We start from the raw sequence: 23,302 nt of genomic DNA on the forward strand, positions 1-23,302 counted from the left end.
CACATCGAGAGACTGAAATTCTTTCCCATTCCTCCTTGCAAAACAGCTCGAGCTCAGTGAGGTTGGATGGAGAGCATTTGTGAACAGCAGTTTTCAGTTCTTTCCACAGATTCTCGATTGGATTCAGGTCTGGACTTTGACTTGGCCATTCTAACACCTGGATATGTTTATTTTTGAACCATTCCATTGTAGATTTTGCTTTATGTTTTGGATTAGTGTCTTGTTGGAAGACAAATCTCCGTCCCAGTCTCAGGTCTTTTGCAGACTCCATCAGGTTTTCTTCCAGAATGGTCCTGTATTTGGCTCCATCCATCTTCCCATCAATTTTAACCATCTTCCCTGTCCCTGCTGAAGAAAAGCAGGCCCAAACCATGATGCTGCCACCACCATATTTGACAGTGTGTTCAGGGTGATGAGCTATGTTGCTTTTACGCCAAACATAACGTTTTGCATTGTTGCCAAAAATTTCAATTTTGGTTTCATCTAACCAGAGCACCTTCTTCCACATGTTTGGTGTGTCTCCCAGGTGGCTTGTGGCAAACTTTAAACAACACTTTTTATGGATATCTTTAAGAAATGGCTTTCTTCTTGCCACTCTTCCATAAAGGCCAGATTTGTGCAATATACGACTGATTGTTGTCCTATGGACAGTCTCCCAACTCAGCTGTAGATCTCTGCAGTTCATCCAGAGTGATCATGGGCCTCTTGGCTGCATCTCTGATCAGTCTTCTCCTTGTATGAGCTGAAAGTTTAGAGGGACGGCCAGGTCTTGGTAGATTTGCAGTGGTCTGATACTCCTTCCATTTCAATATTATCGCTTGCACAGTGCTCCTTGGGATGTTTAAAGCTTGGGAAATCTTTTTGTAGCCAAATCCGGCTTTAAACTTCTTCACAACAGTATCTCGGACCTGCCTGGTGTGTTCCTTGTTCTTGATGATGCTCTCTGCGCTTTTAACTGACCTCTGAGACTATCACAGTGCAGGTGCATTTATATGGAGACTTGATTACACACAGGTGGATTGTATTTATCATCATTAGTCATTTAGGTCAACATTGGATCATTCAGAGATCCTCACTGAACTTCTGGAGAGAGTTTGCTGCACGGAAAGTAAAGGGGCTGAATAATTTTGCACGCCCAATTTTTCAGTTTTTGATTTGTTAAAAAAGTTTGAAATATCCAATAAATGTCGTTCCACTTCATGATTGTGTCCCACTTGTTGTTGATTCTTCACAAAAAAATACAGTTTTATATCTTTATGTTTGAAGCTTGAAATGTGGCAAAAGGTCGCAAAGTTCAAGGGGGCCGAATACTTTCGCAAGGCACTGTAGATACTTCTGTACCGGTTTCCTCCAGCATCTTCACAAAGTCCTTTGCTGTGGTTCTGGGATTGATTTGCACTTTTCGTACCAAAGTACGTTCATCTCTAGGAGACCGAACCAGTCTCTTTCCTGAGCAGTATGACAGCTGCGTGGTCCCATGGTGTTTATACTTGCGTACTATTGTTTGTACAGATGAACGTGGTACCTTCAGGCGTTTGGAAATTGCTCCCAAGGATGAACCAGACTTGTGGAAGTCTACCATTTTTTTCTGAGGTCTTGGCTGATTTCTTTTGATTTTCCCAAGTCAAGCAAAGAGGCACTGATTTTGAAGGTAGGCCTTGAAATACATCCTCAGGCACACCTCCAATTGACTCAAATTATGTAAATTAGCCTATCAGCAGCTTCTAAAGCCATGACTTCATTTTCTGGAATTTTAGGCCTTGAAATACATCCACAGTAGAGGTCGACCGATTAATCGGAATGGCCGATTTCAATTTTTCATAATAATCGGAAATCAGTATTTTTGGGCACAGATTTGCAGATAAATGTTTTTTTTTTTTTTTTTTTAAATACCTTTATTTAACTAGGCAAGTCAGTTAAGAACACATTCTAAATTTCAATGACGGCCTAGGAATGGTGGGTTAATTGCCTTGTTCAGGGGCAGAACGACAGATTTTCACTTTGTCAGTCAGGGGATCCAATCTTGCAACCATACAGTTAACGAGTCCAACGCAATAGAGACCTGCCTCTCGTTGCACTCCACAAGGAGACTGCCTGTTACGCGAATGCAGTAAGCCAAGGTAAGTTGCTAGCTAGCATTAAAGTTATTAAATTATAATCACTAGTTAACTACACATGGTTGATGATATTACTAGTTATTACTACTATTATCTAGTGTGTCCTGCGTTGCATATAATCTGACTGAGCATACAAGCATACAAGTATCTAAGTATCTGACTGAGCGGTGGTAGGCAGAAGCAGGAGCGTAAACATTCATTCAAACAGCACTTTCCTGCGTTTTGCCAGCAGCTCTTTGTTGTGCGTCAAGCATTGCGCTGTTTATGACTTCAAGCCTATCAACTGCCGAGATTAGGCTGGTGTAGCCGATGTGAAATGGCTAGCTAGTTAGCCCGCGCTAATAGCGTTTCAAAAACGTCACTCGCTCTGAGCCTTGGGGTGGTTGTTTTCCTTGCTCTGCATGGGTAACGCTGCTTCGAGGGTAGCTGTTGTCGTTGTGTTGCTGGTTCGAGCCCAGGGAGGAGCGAGGAGAGGGACGGAAGCTATACTGTTACACTGGCAATACTAAAGTGCCTATAAGAACATCCAATTGTCAAAGGTTAATGAAATGCAAATGGTACAGAGGGAAATAGTCCTATAATAACTACAACCTAAAACTTCTTACCTGGGAATATTGAAGATTCATGTTAAAAGGAACCACCAGCTTTCATATGTTCTCATGTTCTGAGCAAGGAACTTAAACGTTAGCTTTCTTACATAGCACAGATTGCACTTTTATTTTCTTCTCCAACACTTTGTTTTTGCATTATTTAAACCAAATTGAACGTGTTTCATTATTTACTTGAGGCTAAATTGATTTTATTCATGTATTATATTAAGTTAAAATAAGTGTTCATTCAGTATTGTTGTAATTGTCATTATTACAAATAAATAAAACAAAAATTGTCCGATTAATCGGCATCGTCTTTTTTGGTCCTCCAATAATCGGTATCGCCGTTTAAAAATCATAATCGGTCGACCTCTAATCCACAGGTACACCTCCAATTGACTCAAATGATGTCAATTAGCCTATTTGAAGCTTCTAAATCCATGACATCATTTTCTGGAATTTTCCAAGCTGTTTTCCAAGGCACAGTCAACTTAGTGTATGTAAACTTCTGACCCACTGGAATTGTGATACAGTGAATTATAAGTGAAAGAATCTGTCTGTAAACAATTGTTGGAAAAAATGACTTGTGTCATGCACAAAGATGTCCTAACCGACTTGGCAAAACTATAGTTTGCTAACAAGAAATTTGTGGAGTGGTTGAAAAATGAGTTTTAAATGACTAACCTAAGTGTATGTAAACTTCCGACTTCAACTATATTAATATCAAATAATGCCACGGGAATTACAGGCAAATCCTGTCTGCTAAATGGACTAGTGTAACCCACAGCCACATGGCATAGCCAGATCAGGGCATGACATAAGGACAACTCAGAGTATGCTATTCTGTTCTTCTGAAATAGGCAAAACTTTCTTCATATCATGTTTCATTATACCTGCCTAAAATAAATAATGGATTAATTGTTATGGTATAAGCTGTATTAAAACAAAATGTAAAATACTTTAAAAAATGTGGATGTTCCAGATGTCTACATCAGTGGCTCGTAGGCTATGCGTGGAAGCCAGGAGATGCTAAACGTTTATGTTGATTAACGTTAAATTACCGTGAGACAGGCAGTTATTTGCATGACAGTTACCGGCTGACAAAATGTAATGATCGCCACACGTACAGGCAACTACACCTGCCCCACAGTACACACGTACAGGCAACTACACCTGCCCCACAGTACTGACGTACAGGCAACTACACCTGCCCCACAGTACTGACGTACAGGCAACTACACCTGCCCCGCAGTACTGACGTACAGGCAACTACACCTGCCCCGCAGTACTGACGTACAGGCAACTACACCTGCCCCGCAGTACTGACGTACAGGCAACTACACCTGCCCCGCAGTACTGACGTACAGGCAACTACACCTGCCCCGCAGTACTGACGTACAGGCAACTACACCTGCCCCGCAGTACTGACGTACAGGCAACTACACCTGCCCCGCAGTACTGACGTACAGGCAACTACACCTGCCCCGCAGTACTGACGTACAGGCAACTACACCTGCCCCACAGTACTGACGTACAGGCAACTACACCTGCCCCACAGTACTGACGTACAGGCAACTACACCTGCCCCACAGTACTGACGTACAGGCAACTACACCTGCCCCGCAGTACTGACGTACAGGCAACTACACCTGCCCCGCAGTACTGACGTACAGGCAACTACACCTGCCCCGCAGTACTGACGTACAGGCAACTACACCTGCCCCGCAGTACTGACGTACAGGCAACTACACCTGCCCCGCAGTACTGACGTACAGGCAACTACACCTGCCCCGCAGTACTGACGTACAGGCAACTACACCTGCCCCGCAGTACTGACGTACAGGCAACTACACCTGCCCCACAGTACTGACGTACAGGCAACTACACCTGCCCCACAGTACTGACGTACAGGCAACTACACCTGCCCCACAGTACTGACGTACAGGCAACTACACCTGCCCCACAGTACTGACGTACAGGCAACTACACCTGCCCCGCAGTACTGACGTACAGGCAACTACACCTGCCCCACAGTACTGACGTACAGGCAACTACACCTGCCACAGTACTGACGTACAGGCAACTACACCTGCCCCGCAGTACTGACGTACAGGCAACTACACCTGCCCCACAGTACTGACGTACAGGCAACTACACCTGCCCCACAGTACTGACGTACAGGCAACTACACCTGCCCCGCAGTACTGACGTACAGGCAACTACACCTGCCCCACAGTACTGACGTACACGTAAAAGTGTTTTGTCACATACACCATACAGATTTTTTCACCTTGTCAGCTTGGATATTTGAACCAGCCACCTTTCAGCTACTGGCCCAATGCTTTAACCACTAGGCTACCTGCCACCCACCCTCACTACACCTATACAACCAACTGTTCACAGTGAGTGTCCCATGACATCATACTACTGCTGTAGAGATGCACAGAGAGGGCAGATACTTTGGGATTTTGGGAATGAGGCCCTTTAGAGTCAGATGAACTCGTGGATATCTTGCAGTTTGAAGGAAGTCAGCATGCAGTTGGAAGGAAGTTGCTAACTAGCGGTAGCGCAATTGCTAGCAACTTTCTTCAAACGGCACACAGAGACCTAAAAATGGTATTCATGAGTTCATCTGACTCTGGGAAGTAGAGAGGGCCTCATTTCCAAAATCCCAAAGTATCCGTTTAATTGTACAGCTTAACTGCTGCTTGTTCTGAGAAGTCACATGCTCACACATGCACACACTTAAGCCACGCAGCAAACCCAGGAAATGGGCTGAACTGGCAGCCATTTCCTCCGAGTGAAATCGTCACCACAAACATCCTTAGAGAGGCACTCCTCCATCCTCAGCAGCCACAGCGCAGAACGTGTGTGCGCGCAGCAGGTATGCGTGTGTTAGCAGGTCAGTGAAGCAGAAGTCCTTCTCAAAGGCTCATGGCATGATTCAGCACCTCCAACTGAACATTTTACAAGGCAAAATAAAAACCTCATAATTGGGCCTGACAGTTATAGTGGAGAGCTCACTTAGACTCCTCAAGTGAACATGCTGGGTTTTAATTTGATTTAACTGGGCAAGTCAGTTAAGAACAAATTCTTATTTACAATGACAGCCTACACCGGCCAAACTCTATGGGACTCCCAATCACGGTCGGTTATGATACAGCCTGGATTGAATTTCGCTCTCATTTCTCTGCTACCATCCTCTCTATGAGTGTCCCAAATGACACTTTATTTCCTATATAGTGCACTACTTTTGACCGGGGCCCAAAAATAGTGCACAACTTAGGGATTAGGGGGCCATTTGGGACAGACTATTTCTTCCAGTTTGATCTTATCCCTGGTGGGAGGGTGGGAATCAGGACAGAATAAATATTTTCTCTTCCTATCGTCACCAGCAACCTTCACAGATAGAGGGGAGGAATTTATACACCTCCCTACCGCCTCCCAACAAACATGTGCTCAGACATTCAGTATGCGTCCAAAATGGCACCCTATTCTCTATATAGCACACGACTTTTGACCAGTGCCCTATGGGTGATGCTCTATCAAGGGAATAGGGTGCCATTTGGGACACATCCATTCAAACAGAGCGCTTGGGCACGGTCATGTCGTCAACACTTAGCCAACGTTGACTTTCACCCTATACCACAAGTGTTAGTCACTGACCTCCCTATGCACCTGAACAACCATGTAGCAGGAGCACATGAAATAAGGTGAAAGTGGATGACAATGTTGACGCTGTAGTGCCATACTGTGACCACGGAGCTGGATTCTTTCCATAGCCTAGCTACATTTAAAACGGTCATCTGACCACAGCAGATGGCATATCCCCGTTATTCATGGTGACGAGAGCAAATGAACAGTGTCACTAGCACAGACAAAAACTAAATGCTTCCAGCCCCCTTTTATTTTAACTTAAACCATTTAACCCATTGCACATAACACAGTACCAGAAGCAGCATATTACGCTGTCATTATAAACATTGGTCAAGTCAGTATCCTTATGGGTTCATGAACAGCTTACCATAGGTTAAACAAATCCAGCCTGCTCCCAGATCTGTTTGTGCTCTTGCCAACTCCATGCATGTGGGTAAAGAGATCATTGGAACGCAGAACGTGGGGGAATAGAAGGGCGCCGTCATTGGCACCCATTCAACAAATCTACCAAAATGGATATTCGTCAAATCCGCCATGATTTCTGTGATCCAACAGGCCCACAAGGTGGTTAATAAAATCCAATTTGGATATATTTGGCTGTTTTCACTGTATAATACTTAGAAGTTGTCCTTTTAGGGTTTAGAGAAAAAAAAGGGAAAAAAGTCTGCTAAATGCTAACTCCCATTCATATAAGCTGGTAGCAAAGCTAGCATATAGAAATCAGTGGTGGTAGTTGAAGCCGTTTTTAAGTGAAGGCGAATGCAGTCGATTGGTGACGATGACATGAACATGTATTGGGGTTGACATCATTTTGAGGGTTCCTGAGTGGCGCAGCGGTATCACAACCCGCCGTGATCTGAAGTCTCGTAGGGTGGCGCACAATTAGCCCAGTGTCGTCCGGTATAGGGGAGGGTTTGGCCCGGGGTAGCCCGACATTGTAAAATAAAAATTTGTTCTTAACGGACTTGCCGAGTTAAATAAAAAATAAACATCTACACAAGCATTATACTCAGATTTGTACCCCAACATAGTGTGAAATAGATAAACAATTGCTAACTGTAGGCTAATTTGATGGGCGGCGATGAGGAGATTCTCAATCTATCTCCCACAGGGGGGACACATGGATGGCATTGTCAATCGAATTTGACCAAAACAATGACATATTTACCAAACATGGAATGACAATGAGTTGGCGTGACAGCACAGACAGATAGGCAATACTACTGTACCCAATGTGTGATAACTTGACCAGACACATACATCACTGTCCCTGCGTGTACCCACTACCTAGAATATGTAATAACATACATTAATAACATGTAATAACATACATACATAACAACATTATTATGTAATACGAGGCTGGAGCATGAAGGCACTAGCCTAGAGGGGCCCTGTGTAGAGCAGGGCACTAACAGATGGCCAATGCAGATTTAGAGCACACAGATGCTGCTCAGCCAGTGTGCGAACTAGCTCAGCATTGAGCCTGCCACACCAAAACACTAGGCTGTATCCTCAATGAACATCCGTGTCTGTCAGGGTTACAGCTTCCTTTACACACAGGACAGGAAGTGACACAGCAGGATGAAGAGTTATTTAAATATAATATTTTGTTGTTTTTTATTTGACAGGTATAGCTATAGAAGGGTGACATAGGATGAAGGGTGGAGACTGGGATTGAACCCTGGTCTCCAGTGGGGAGGCGTGTACATGTGGCTTGTGCCGAGAATATTGCCCACTTGGGATTGAACCCTGGTCTCCAGTGGGGAGGCGTGTACATGTACATTTTCCGTCATTTCCGGTCACGACTTGCAGACTTGTTTTTGAGTTGCTGTGCGTTTTGTTGCCAACCTGTTTTGCTACCTGACAAATTTACGGTTTTTACTTTTCAATTACCGTTTATATTTTTGTTTTTTCCTACTCAACTTTTTCACTCCGGACGCTTTATCTGGACACGATTCGTCAGGACCTCCAACAGCCGAAGCTAAGTAGTAACATTAACATGATGCCTTCTAATTGTAGTCGCTGTACTCGCCTTACGGCGAGGATAGCTGTGCTACAAGCCCAGCTTCAGACGCAATCGCTAGGCAAGGGTAATTTCAGTGTAGGAAAGGATGAAACAGCGTCTGTGCCACCAGTAAGTACAGATAGTAGTATAAATCCCCTGGCACAGTCCCCGCAGCCGGACAACTTTCTCACGGTTTCTGGAAGGAAATGCTGTAGGAACGCTCAACCGGTGTCGCTCATTCAGCCGACAGAAACTTTCAACCGGTTTTCCCCATTAAGCAGCGGGTCGGAGTCAGAGGCCGAGTCTTCTCTGGTCTCTACTCCTCCCGTTACGGGGTCTGAGACGCCGAAGCTTCCCACCATTAGCTCTGACAAATTGAAAACTCTAGTCATTGGCGACTCCATTACCCGCAGTATTAGACTTGAGAATCATCCAGCGATCATACACTGTTTACCGGGGGGCAGGGCTACCGACGTTAAGGCTAATCTGAAGATGGTGCTGGCTAAAGCTAAAACTGGCGAGTGTAGAGAGTATAGAGATATTGTTATCCACGTCGGCACCAACGATGTTAGGATGAAACAGTCAGAGATCACCAAGCGCAACATAGCTTCTGCGTGTAAATCAGCTAGAAAGATGTGTCGGCATCGAGTAATTGTCTCTGGCCCCCTCCCAGTTAGGGGGAGTGATGAGCTCTACAGCAGAGTCTCACAACTCAATCGCTGGTTGAAAACTGTTTTCTGCCCCTCCCAAAAGATAGAATTTGTAGATAATTGGCCCTCTTTCTGGGACTCGCCCACAAACAGGACCAAGCCTGACCTGCTGAGGAGTGACGGACTCCATCCTAGCTGGAGGGGTGCTCTCATTTTATCTACCAACATAGACAGGGCTCTAACTCCTCTAGCTCCACAATGAAATAGGGTGCAGGCCAGGCAGCAGGCTGTTAGCCAGCCTGCCAGCATAGTGGAGTCTGCCACTAGCACAGTCAGTGTAGTCAGCTCAGCTATCACCATTGAGACCGTGTCTGTGCCTCGACCTAGGTTGGGCAAAACTAAACATGGCGGTGTTCGCCTTAGCAATCTCACTAGGATAAAGACCACCTCCATTCCTGTCATTATTGAAAGAGATCATGATACCTCACATCTCAAAATAGGGCTACTTAATGTTAGATCCCTTACTTCAAAGGCAATTATAGTCAATGAACTAATCACTGATCATAATCTTGATGTGATTGGCCTGACTGAAACATGGCTTAAGCCTGATGAATTTACTGTGTTAAATGAGGCCTCACCTCCTGGCTACACTAGTGACCATATCCCCCGTGCATCCCGCAAAGGCGGAGGTGTTGCTAACATTTACGATAGCAAATTTCAATTTACAAAAAAAAAAAATGACGTTTTCGTCTTTTGAGCTTCTAGTCATGAAATCTATGCAGCCTACTCAATCACTTTTTATAGCTACTGTTTACAGGCCTCCTGGGCCATATACAGCGTTCCTCACTGAGTTCCCTGAATTCCTATCGGACCTTGTAGTCATAGCGGATAATATTCTAATCTTTGGTGACTTTAATATTCACATGGAAAAGTCCACAGACCCACTCCAAAAGGCTTTCGGAGCCATCATCGACTCAGTGGGTTTTGTCCAACATGTCTCTGGACCCACTCACTGTCACAGTCATACGCTGGACCTAGTTTTGTCCCATGGAATAAATGTTGTGGATCTTAATGTTTTTCCTCATAATCCTGGACTATCGGACCACCATTTTATTACGTTTGCAATTGCAACAAATAATCTGCTCAGACCCCAACCAAGGATCATCAAAAGTCGTACTATAAATTCACAGACAACACAAAGATTCCTTGATGTCCTTCCAGACTCCTTCTGCCTACCCAAGGACGCCAGAGGACAAAAATCAGTTAACCACCTAACTGAGGAACTCAACTTAACCTTGCGCAATACCCTAGATGCAGTTGCACCCCTAAAAACTAAAAACATTTCTCATAAGAAACTAGCTCCCTGGTACACAGAAAATACCCGAGCTCTGAAGCAAGCTTCCAGAAAATTGGAACGGAAATGGCGCCACACCAAACTGGAAGTCTTCCGACTAGCTTGGAAAGACAGTACTGTGCAGTACCGAAGAGCCCTTACTGCTGCTCGATCATCCTATTTTTCTAACTTAATTGAGGAAAATAAGAACAATCCGAAATTCCTTTTTGATACTGTCGCAAAGCTAACTAAAAAGCAGCATTCCCCAAGAGAGGATGACTTTCACTTTAGCAGTGATAAATTCATGAACTTCTTTGAGGAAAAGATTATGATTATTAGAAAGCAAATTACGGACTCTTCCTTAAATCTGCGTATTCCTTCAAAGCTCAGTTGTCCTGAGTCTGCACAACTCTGCCAGGACCTAGGATCAAGAGAGACACTCAAGTGTTTTAGTACTATATCTCTTGACACAATGATGAAAATAATCATGGCCTCTAAACCTTCAAGCTGCATACTGGACCCTATTCCAACTAAACTACTGAAAGAGCTGCTTCCTGTGCTTGGCCCTACTATGTTGAACATAATAAACGGCTCTCTATCCACCGGATGTGTACCAAACTCACTAAAAGTGGCAGTAATAAAGCCTCTCTTGAAAAAGCCAAACCTTGACCCAGAAAATATAAAAAACTATCGGCCTATATCGAATCTTCCATTCCTCTCAAAAATTTTAGAAAAGGCTGTTGCGCAACAACTCACTGCCTTCCTGAAGACAAACAATGTATACGAAATGCTTCAGTCTGGTTTTAGACCCCATCATAGCACTGAGACGGCACTTGTGAAGGTGGTAAATGACATTTTAATGGCATCGGACCGAGGCTCTGCATCTGTCCTCGTGCTCCTAGACCTTAGTGCTGCTTTTGATACCATCGATCACCACATTCTTTTGGAGAGATTGGAAACCCAAATTGGTCTACACGGACAAGTTCTGGCCTGGTTTAGATCTTATCTGTCGGAAAGATATCAGTTTGTCTCTGTGAATGGTCTGTCCTCTGACAAATCAACTGTAAATTTCGGTGTTCCTCAAGGTTCCGTTTTAGGACCACTATTGTTTTCACTATATATTTTACCTCTTGGGGATGTTATTCGAAAACATAATGTTAACTTTCACTGCTATGCAGATGACACACAGCTGTACATTTCAATTAAACATGGTGAAGCCCCAAAATTGCCCTTGCTAGAAGAATGTGTTTCAGACATAAGGAAGTGGATGGCTGCAAACTTTCTACTTTTAAACTCGGACAAAACAGAGATGCTAGTTCTAGGTCCCAAGAAACAAAGAGATCTTCTGTTGAATCTGACAATTAATCTTAATGGTTGTACAGTCGTCTCAAATAAAACTGTGAAGGACCTCGGCGTTACTCTGGACCCTGATCTCTCTTTTGAAGAACATATCAAGACCATTTCAAGGACAGCTTTTTTCCATCTACGTAACATTGCAAAAATCAGGAACTTTCTGTCCAAAAATGATGCAGAAAAATTAATCCATGCTTTTGTCACTTCCAGGTTAGACTACTGCAATGCTCTACTTTCCGGCTACCCGGATAAAGCACTAAATAAACTTCAGTTAGTGCTAAATACGGCTGCTAGAATCCTGACTAGAACCAAAAAATTTGATCATATTACTCCAGTGCTAGCCTCTCTACACTGGCTTCCTGTCAAAGCAAGGGCTGATTTCAAGGTTTTACTGCTAACCTACAAAGCATTACATGGGCTTGCTCCTATCTATCTCTCTGATTTGGTCCTGCCGTACATACCTACACGTACGCTACGGTCACAAGACGCAGGCCTCCTAATTGTCCCTAGAATTTTTAAGCAAACAGCTGGAGGCAGGGCTTTCTCCTATAGAGCTCCATTTTTATGGAACGGTCTGCCTACCCATGTCAGAGACGCAAACTCGGTCTCAACCTTTAAGTCTCTACTGAAGACTCATCTCTTCAGTGGGTCATATGATTGAGTGTAGTCTGGCCCAGGAGTGGGAGGGTGAACGGAAAGGCTCTGGAGCAACGAACCACCCTTGCTGTCTCTGCCTGGCCGGTTCCCCTCTTTCCACTGGGATTCTCTGCCTCTAACCCTATTACAGGGGCTGAGTCACTGGCTTTACTGGGGCTCTCTCATGCCGTCCCTGGAGGAGGTGCGTCACCTGAGTGGGTTGAGTCACTGATGTGGTCATCCTGTCTGGGTTGGCGCCCCCCCCCCCCCCCCTTAAGTTGTGCCGTGGCGGAGGTCTTTGTGGGCTATACTCAGCCTTGTCTCAGGATGGTAAGTTGGTGGTTGAAGATATCCCTCTAGTGGTGTGGGGGCTGTGCTTTGGCAAAGTGGGTGGGGTTATATCCTTCCTGTTTGGCCCTGTCCGGGGGTGTCCTCGGAGTGGGCCACAGTGTCTCCTGACCCCTCCTGTCTCAGCCTCCAGTATTTATGCTGCAGTAGTTTATGTGTCGGGGGGCTAGGGTCAGTTTGTTATATCTGGAGTACTTCTCCTGTCCTATTCGGTGTCCTGTGTGAATCTAAGTGTGCGTTCTCTAATTCTCTCCTTCTCTCTTTCTCTCTCTCGGAGGACCTGAGCCCTAGGACCATGCCCCAGGACTACCTGACATGATGACTCCTTGCTGTCCCCAGTCCACCTGGCTGTGCTGCTGCTCCAGTTTCAACTGTTCTGCCTTATTATTATTCGACCATGCTGATCATTTATGAACATTTGAACTTCTTGGCCATGTTCTGTTATAATCTCCACCCGGCACAGCCAGAAGAGGACTGGCCATCCCACATATGCTCTCTCTAATTCTCTCTTTCTTTCTCTCTCTCGGAGGACCTGAGCCCTAGGACCATGCCCCAGGAATACCTGACATGATGACTCCTTGCTGTCCCCAGTCCACCTGACTGTGCTGCTGCTCCAGTTTCAACTATTCTGCCTTATTATTATTCGACCATGCTGGTCATTTATGAACATTTGAACATCTTGACCATGTTTTGTTATAATCTCCACCCGGCACAGCCAGAAGAGGACTGGCCACCCCACATAGCCTGGTTCCTCTCTAGGTTTCTTCCTAGGTTTTGGCCTTTCTAGGAGTTTTTCCTAGCCACCGTGCTTCTTCACCTGCATTGCTTGCTGTTTGGGGTTTTAGGCTGGGTTTCTGTACAGCACTTTGAGATATCAGCTGATGTACGAAGGGCTATATAAAATAAATTTGATTTGATGTGGCTTGTGCCGAGAATATTGCCCACTTGACCATGGCTCTGCATGCCATATAGAGTATACCAAACATTAAGAGCACCCCCCTCCCCCCAGAACAACCTCAATTCGTCAGGCATTCCACAGGGATGCTGGCCCATGTTGACTCCAATGCTTCCCATAATTGTGTCAAGTTGACTGGATGTCTTTTGGATGGCGGACCATTCTTGATACACACGGGAAACAGTTGAGTGTGAAAAGCCCAGCAGTGTTGCAGTTCTTGACACAATACGGTATACCTGGCACCTACTACCATATCCCATTCAAAAGGCACTCTGAATGGCACACATTCCATGTCTCAATTGTCTCAATGCTTAAAAATATTTATTTAACCCATCTCGTAGCCTTCATCTACACTGATCGAAGTGGATTTAACAAGTGACATCGATAAGAGGTCATAGCGTTCTCCAGGATTCACCTGGTCAGTCTACATCATAGAAAGAGCAGGTATTCTAATGTTATGTACACTCAGTGTATGTAGGGTAAGTTAAGGGCCTGTGTGGATGAGAACTTGGCTTGCTTGAATGAACAGCCTGACACCCCCATCACAGCTCAGATCAAAAGGGCGTATGTGTGCTGTTGAGGGAACTGCAAGACTGGAGTTAGGAAACACTGGAATAGATGGTGGACCTGTCTGGATTACTGGTAATCTGCTTTAATCCACCAGGGAGCTAGATCTAAACCTCATCCACAAGAAATACTATACAACTGAGCTTTTCCTCCATCACCAAACACATAGAATTAAGTGTGTACTGCACAATTGAGTATGGAGGACAACTGTATAGACCAACATACAGTACCAATCAAGCACACCTACTCGCTCAAGGGTTTCTTTATTTGTACTATTTTCTATATTGTAGAATTGTAGTTATTTCAAAACTATGAAACATATATGGAATCAATTAGTAACCAAAAATATCTTAAACAAATCCAAATATATTTTATATTTGAGATTCTTCAAAGTAGCCACGCTTTGCCTTGATGACAGCTTCGCACACTCTTGGCATTCTCTCAACCAGCTTCATGAGAAATGCTTTTTCAACAGTCTTGAAGGCGTTCCCACATATGCTGAGCGCTTGTTGGCTGCTTTTCCTGCACTCTGCGGTCCAACTCATCCCAAACCATCTCAATTGGGTTGAGATTGAGTTGGGTGATTGTGGAGGCCAGGTCATCTGATGCAGCACTCCATCACTCTCCTTCTTGGTCAAAAAGCCCTTACACAGCCTGGAGGAGTGTTATGGGTCATTGTCCTGTTGAAAAACTAATGATAGTGGGACTAAGTGCAAACCAGATGGGATGGCGTATCACCGCAGAATGCTGTGGTAGCCATGCTGATTAAGTATGCCTTGAATTCTAAATAAATCAGACAGTGTCACCAGGAAAGCACCCCCACAACTTCTCCTCCATGCTTCACGGTGGGAACAAAACATGTGGAGATCAACCATTCACCTACTCTGCGTCTCACAAAGACACAGCGGTTGGAACAAAAACAATCATTAAGGCCTGATTCTGAACAGTTGATGTTGAAATGTGTCTTTGACTTAACCTCTGAGGCATTTATTTAGGCTGCAATCTAGGTGCAGTTAACTCTAATGAACGTATCCTCTGCAGCAGAGGTAACTCTGGGGACTTCCTTTCCTGTGGTGGTCCTCATGAGAGCCAGTTCCTCATAGCGCTTGATGGTTTTTGCAACTGCACTTGAAGAAACTTTCATTTCTTTCATTTAATTGTCATCATTACTAATAAATAAAACAAAATCGGCCGATTAAATTGGTATCAGCTTTTTTGGTCCTCCAATAATCGGTATCGGCGTTGAAAAATCATAATCGGTCGACCTCTACTATCAGCCCTGGTCAAAAGAAGTGCCCTATATAGAGAATAGGGTGCTTTTAGGGATGCAACACACACTGTTCTAAGGGATAAACTGATAAATAAAGCTAGGCTTCACACAAACGTCTCTGCCCTATTTAAAGCATGATGGTGACGCATATATACAGAGGGTTATGGAGCTGGTTGAGTAGTTAACAATAAAGAGTAGTACTATATATGGATGAAACGGTTACCGGTTTCACGATAAACCACAGTAAAATTCCTGACGATTAGTATTTCCTTTTCAATTATCATTAAAACCGTGTTTGATTACCGCGGTTTGGAAAACTCACGGTAAATACTGTCCAGCGTCAACCAAAGCTAGCAACAGTCTGACGTAGGCGCAACGTGGGTTTTGTTTCATGTGAAACATGGCGTAAGGCAGTGACAGCGCTCGGGAGATGTTTCTGCCTTCTAAGAGGACCAAAACTGAAGTGTGGTCGTATTTGGGGTTTTACAATAGTGCTTAGGGAAACTTAAAAATCGAAGATGGTCACCCTGTCTGCAGAACACGTAAAAACAAAAAATGCAGCGAAAGGGGGCACCACTTCAAATCTCTTGAATCATCTTCGTGACCACCACCAACTACTTTATAGCGAATGCAAGGTAAGTTAACTTTTAGCTCAATGCATGATGTGGGGACTTCGGAATGGGGGAAAATGTCATGGTTTGTCTGCTAATAGCTTGTCAACAATGTAAACTGAAGCTTTTAGTGTTACCTACGCCTGTAAAAACACTACGCGTTGTTCTGCGGCTGTATGCGTCGTGTGTCTGCAGACTCTATTCGGACGTTGCACAGAATAACACGTGATGTAGTTTAGTCACCCAGCCAACATATTTTGTTCATTTAAAATCCGGCAGATGTCGACTCGGTTATAAAAGTGTTTCAACAGGAGAAACACTATAGACTCCTGTATTTACATCAGTTGTTGGGCTCATTTCAATTAATATCACTGTCTTCTTAAGACACATTTGTGTTTATGTAAATTGTGCATGGGGTCATTGCATATACTGAAATACTACACAGAAGATATATTATATTTATTATTATATACACACACAGTCTAACACCAATAATAACACTACATTTGCCATTCCCTTGTTTACAGAGTGGGTGTACAGCAGGCAAACCCAGTGATGCTACTGGTCCCTCATCTACAGTTGTGACACACAGTCGAGCAAGCATTTAAAAAAAGGCAGGCTGCTGATGCACCCACGTCAAAAAAAATGCTCAAGACCTCACTACAGCCTTTTCATACTACATTGCAAAGGAGATGATGCCATTTCAAATCGTTGAGAGGCCTGGCTTTGAGGCTGATGAAGGTTGCCGTGCCTCACTGCAAAGTGAGTGCTACTAATTGTATTTTGGGTTTCTTTATTTGGATTTGCTTACTTAAGGTTGTGTTCAATTAAACCTGCACTAGGGAAACTTACCTCTCATGGCCACATAGTGCCATCTTTAATGTTATTATTTGAATGTTTATGGACACAAAGTGCATTGTGCTGCTAATTTTATTTGTTGTTCGTTGGTTTTCAATATAAAAATTGGTGAAATTATCTGAGTGTGCCGATCAGTACTTTTTGAACATTTCCACACATTTGAACAACACGGCGATAACTGGTAGGTGATCATTTCGGCCACTGTAATCGTGATATGAAATGTTCATACGGTTTCATCTCTAGTACTATACACACAAGCTGAAGAGTGAGCCAATGGGAAGGTCATGCACTACTAATGAGAATCTCAGTCTTGTTTAACGCTTTAGGTGAGTATGTCAAGAATGCAGTTGACTGACACACCCTTCAGGTTGTTGCATGAGTCTTCTACTACGACTGGGTCCTGGTCAGATAAAGCTTCTGCTCTTTTCTATCCATAGAAGGGGGGGGGGGCAGCTATGATTACATTAGTCAATCATAAAGAGTAGATCATGCTCCAGTGGATAAACTGGCCACTCCAGGAACAGGCAGAATTAGAAGTTAGCCCATAGTATCGGCACACCTTGGTGTTAAACCGTGTCTTTTAAAGTGGATGAACATTAGGGGGCTGTGGCACCGGCACGTAATCTAAGAGAGATTACAGGTACCGTCTGTCACCATGGCCACACCCACTTAAGCCCTGCAGGCAGGAGTAAGAATAAACTCTCCCATAGTGACAGTAGATAAGACATCAATGCAAACAGGTCAGGCAACTTCCAGCCGACACTAGGATTCTGTCTGAAATAGCACCCTATTGACTACTTTTTATCAAAGCCCTATATGGGGTGAATAGTGTACCATTTGAGATGCAGCCACAGCCCTTCTGTATAACAAAGAACTGAGGGACAGCAAAGGCCACAGGATCCACCATCATCTCATTGGGTTGGGGCATATGACCAGCCCATGACAGCTCATGCTACAGTTGATCCCCAAAATAGTGTCACGGAGTCATTCAATACAACATGGGGATCAAGGTGTGTGCTTAAAATTAGCTCAGTTGAACAGGAAATGTATAGAACAAGTAAAAACCTTCCTGTGCAAAACCCAAAATAAAAAAGGGACTTTGATTGAAAAAAAAGGGTAGGTCGGCAGGGGGGGCACACATTTTTAAAACACAGCGACAGGATTACGGCAGTGCTGTCCCTTGCTAATATTATCAGTACCACAACTGCTAAGTATTATTGTAACGTGTCATCGTGTCTGGATGCTCCAACATCCCCACTGGAGGCCCAGTTCACATACTGCCGTTTTGCCTCATTTGATCTGGCATATCAAACTCAAACAGCCAATCCAACTAGACATCAGTCTACCAAGTAGAGCCCATTATTGTGTGGGCATTTGCCGTGCCCTTTGGCTCAGAACGTATGGACTGTTCCGTTGACAACCCTAATAAAACTATTCAGTGAAATGTAAAAAGAGGAAGAAAAGAGGTCCTGCCTGCCTTTACGGCTTGTGCCTGCAAACCATACAGGGCATTCGGAAGGTATTGACACCCCTTCACTTTTTCCACCTTATGTTATGTTATAGCCTTATTCTAAAATTGAAGATTCCATCTACACACAATAGCTGAAAATGACAGTGAAAACAGGTTTTTACAAGACAGGATTGTGTCGAGGTGCAGATCTGGGGAAGGTTACACGAAAAAATCTGGAGCATTGAAGCTCCCAAAGAACACAGTGGCCTACATTCTTAAATGGAAGAAGTTTGGAACCACTAAGACTCTTCCTAGAGCTGGCCGCGCGGTCAAACTGACAACTGTCTCTGCAGCATTCCACCAATCAGGCCTTTATGGTAGAGTGGTCAGACTGAAGCCACTCCTCAGTAGGCACATGACAGCCCGCTTGGAGTTTGCCAAAAAAGCACCCAAAGGCCTCTCAGACCATGAGAAACAATATTTTCTGATCTGATGAAACCACGAATGGTCACGTCTGTAGGAAACCAGCCCCCTGCGGCAGGGACTGGGAGACTAGTCAGGATCGAGGGAAATATGGAGAGATATCCTTGATGAAAACCTGCTCCAGAGCGCTCAGGACCTCAGACTGGAAGTAGAACCTTCGCCCCAACAGGACAACAACCCTAAGAGCACAGCAAAGACAACACAGGAGTGGCTTCGGGACAAGTCTCTGAATGTCCTTGAGTGGCCCAGCGAGAGCATGAACATGAAACCAATCGAACATCTCTGCAGAGACCTGAAAATAGCTGTGCAGTGACGCTCCACATCCAACCTTACAGAGCTTGAGGGGATCTGCAGAGAAAAACGCCCCAAATACAGATGTGCCAAACTTGTAGTGTCATACCCAAGAAGACTCAAGGCTGTAATCGCTGCCAAAGGTGCTTCCACAAAGTACAGAGTAAAGGTTCTGAATAATTGTAAAAATAAATATCTAAAAACGTTTTTACTTTGTCATTATGGGGTTGTGTGTGTAGATTGATGAGGGGGAAAAAACAATTGAATCCATTTTAGAATAAGGCTGTAAAATAAAAATGTGGAAAGGGTCAAGGGGTCTGAATACTTTCCGAATGCACTGTATTGATTGTGAGCAGCAGTGGAAAGGGGAGGTCATTCCACTGCACCACTGTGGCTCAGATAATCAATTGGTGCAGCCTTTCTGCATAGTTTCAGATAAACATCACACCAATAGAAGCACTGCAATGTTAAAGTCCATGAATGAGGGACAGCATTACATTAGTGGAAACCAACACTGTTCTCATGTTTTAGCTAGATACTGTATATGTTTGAGTTGTTTCTGAGACCATTTTTGCATTTTAACCTGCCACATTAATTAGCCTAACCTGCCACGTTACTTTTCGTAGCAGGTTAGAATAATTTACTTCTGCTAGTCAAAACCGGCAGACCCAGCCAGAGAACAGTCTTGGTTTCCACTAATGCACTACAGCAAACAGGGGATTTATAGGACTGTTCTATTCTGCACTACTAGTAAATAGATTGTCATAAAGAGGGAGGATACAGACAGTCAACCAAATCATCTCATCTCCAAAGAAAAAAATGGATGACAGCTTCTTTCTCTCTCCTCGGCCTCACAGACAAAGTGAGAATTTGTTGATGATTCTATCAAGAAGCTTTATATACCACGATAGACCATTTATTGACCCCCACAAATGGTTTATTGTGGTCGTCACAGACAGTCTGTCCTCAATTTCCAGCAGAGAAAGTGGACTGGGTAAATCAAATTTGGTTCTCTCAAAGCCATACATGCCCACTCATTCTGGCTGACGGAAAAACATTAACTCACCAATACGTCGTTGCAGATGTCTCGCAACTCGGTCTCCACCTTATTCCGGTACTCCTTCACCATCTGAAGCTTCTTGTCGCTGCCCTCGGTCTTCTGCTCGATTGCGGAGATGACCCGCCATGCGGACCTCCGGGCCCCAACAACGTTTTTGTAGGCAACCGATAGAAGATTTCTCTCCTCACACGACAGCTCTGCCCCCTTCTCAGTTACCTCCTTCATGGACGAAGCCATGTCGTCGTAACGCTCAGCCTGCTCCGCCAGCTTGGCTTTCTGAATCAGCTCTGTTTTATCCATATTTATGTGTTATTTGATGTTCAAACTGTCGCTCGCAGATGCAAATATAGTCCCAAGAGAGCGGAAGGAATGGGGCAAAGATGTGGGGCTAGATCGTGTAGATTGATTGTGTAGAATGATAGATATTTATAATCGATGGACAGGTGAATGGAGGTACAGGTATGTTGTCCAGACAGGGACACCTGGGGAGGAAGATTAGAAGATTGTTTAAGATGGTCAAATCTTGCACACAACTTGTAGCGATGAAGTTACTTGGTTGGTTAGTTAGTTCACCTTTTACAAAAACAAATATATTAAACATTTGACTTGTTAATATAACATTAGCTAGCTGGGAAACAGTCCTGGCTTGACGCATAAATTACTCCCGACTACTGCACACAGCTTTCACTCTCAGCGTCAAGCCAACCCACTGTCAACTCAGTCATGGTCGTGAGCGACCCAGTTCGGTGAAATGACACTAGCCAGACAATATTGTGTAACCTTCCCGCTTCCCCAATACTACAGTAACGTTAATACGTTTTAAAACGTATGATGCCAATGTGTGTTAGTTAACGTTAGCCAACCATCTGCAGCGGAGGCTATCCAGGCAGATGTAGTCTGCTAACTAACGTTAGCTGGCTAAAGTAACATAACTACTCTTCTAACTAGCTAATGACGTTAGATAGTTATAGTGTACTATTAAAATTGTTGGATGGATATGTTGTAATTCACTTGACTTGTTCAAGAGCTTACTATATAATACTATGTTACAACTTATGCCATCTCGTTTACAAGCAAGTGTGGTGGTTTGCCCAACATCCAAATTTGATTGCCTAACAAACTAACGTTAGCTGTCTGGCTGCAGTAAATAGCACGATACCGAATATTTTTTCTGAAGCACTGGCAGTGGCAACCACACACCGTAAGCTAACTAGCCATAGATAGACAGTTTACATTTCCTTACAATCGAACTTGATCTTAAATATAGTAACCAAACTACACATGAATTTCCATGATATAATGAATATTTCCCAACCTTTAGTTCGCTAGGTTGTTCCGATCAGCCACTCCAAGTAGATACACTATGAGCTTCGGGCAGGCGAAAAAAATCTACGCCTTCAACCAAACATGGCCAAAGGGCGTGTCCAACAAAACAATAGCCCTATGAGAACCCGTCTTTGAATCGGAATTACCCGTCATGGTTCAAAACAAGAACTAATAGGACGATAGCGCAGGGAAAGAAGGAGGGCTTTTTGAGGCAACGGGGTTTCCTCCAATGGGAAAATTTGTTTTGCATGGCCCGGTGCGCCAGGTAGGCGGAGTTAGAATGTTTTCTACCATTCCATTGGATCTTACGTGAACTCTCTACTTAACCGGGGCACCGGGCCATGCAAAACGAACTCAACCAATTAAAGCAAGAGAGGAGACGTCACCATTACCATGGATATCCAACGCCCTCCCGTCACACCAATAGAGATCGTCAGTTTGTACACCTAAAACCCGAAATAAATTACCTCTGGTTCGTTCAGCCATCCCTATGGATCCCTATGGACATTTAAAGGGAAAGAATAGGGTTTTGGAATTCACGCCGAAAATAAGGTCTATGGTTAACACAGGTTTAGGAGATCATATACGTTTTATTCTATGAGATAATAATCAGTTAACGTGACCTTTATGAATTATGAAGCCTTCATGTGATTTATGTGTTTTTTATGATTATATAAATCCTTCAAAATTAACAAAAATGACGTTAGCTGATGATTATCTCATAGAACAAGAAGCATAAGATCTCCTAAGCCTGTGTTTATTTTTGTAGTTTATCCAAAAACTGCATTCATTTTTCTCATAGGCTTTGTCCAACTAACTGTGGTGGAGTTGGTGCCTACGAAAACATGCCATTACAATATCTCTCAATATATACCTCAGTGTATTCCTCCAGAGATACTTTTGAGGAGATGGGAAACTCCTTTGGAATAGTATTAACGGCCATTGTGTACGTTGCCCATGCATCGTCAATGGGCCACACAGTGCATTCTGGGTGATTCTGGGACAAGGAGAGCTCTCCTCCAAGGAGTGAATTGGTCGCAAGCTCAAAAACCAAACATTCGCATGAATTTCGTCAACAACAAGTTCAACATTAAAACATTTTCAGAGATGTAAGATAATTAACTTGTTCTCTGTAATATTATATTCCTTTGGAGTCGTGAGATTGCATACTTTTGAGGAAAATAGGCAGGTTTCTCAACTAATAGTGCTTTCAAGACAACTAGGAACTCCAAAAAAAAAATGGGTCAAATCATGATGTTAGTGACGTCTTCAGGTCAGAAAGTCAGAGCTTTAGGAAGAGGCCAATCGTTGCCAACTGGAATTCAGAGTTGGATGGCTGTTGAAAACTATTTTTCCCAGTCAGAGATCGTTCCCAGTTGTCTTGAACACACTGAAGTCGGAAGTCTGACATTTCCAAGTTTCGGGTTGTTTTGAAAGCAGCATCATACCCTGACTCTAAGAAGGGATACGTGACAATTAGCGTTAGCAACCGTGTGACGCAGCATGACAACGTGAACGCGATTGGTCCAGTCTGCTGGGTGGGGCGTTACGCGTTCCTCCAATTCATTGACTAATGGGATTCCTATCTCCTTCTTTCTGTAATATCTCTGATCTCACACACATACAGCGTCAATATAATCCAGAGTAAACCATATTTGATCAGTAGGCTAGTGGGTGTGGCAGATTGAACAAGATTGTAGCCACACACACATCTTTGCAAGATACTTTGCAGTTAAAAT

General features: G+C 43.8%; 1 protein-coding gene across 1 annotated transcript in view; it reads right to left on the reverse strand.

Moving 5' to 3' along the window:
- The window catches only part of ywhaqa (tyrosine 3-monooxygenase/tryptophan 5-monooxygenase activation protein, theta polypeptide a), a 30,431-nt gene extending 8,859 nt beyond the window's left edge, over positions 1 to 21,572 (reverse strand). The window contains 2 exon segments of the mRNA NM_001124470.1: positions 20,244 to 20,719; positions 21,553 to 21,572. Of these exon segments, the coding sequence (NP_001117942.1) occupies positions 20,244 to 20,537 (294 nt within the window). The 5' untranslated portion in view covers positions 20,538 to 20,719; positions 21,553 to 21,572.
- Positions 21,573 to 23,302: the final 1,730 nt, after the last annotated feature.

The sequence above is a fragment of the Oncorhynchus mykiss genome, chromosome 4 (assembly GCF_013265735.2).
Source record: "Oncorhynchus mykiss isolate Arlee chromosome 4, USDA_OmykA_1.1, whole genome shotgun sequence".
NCBI classification, from domain to species: Eukaryota; Metazoa; Chordata; class Actinopteri; order Salmoniformes; family Salmonidae; genus Oncorhynchus; species Oncorhynchus mykiss.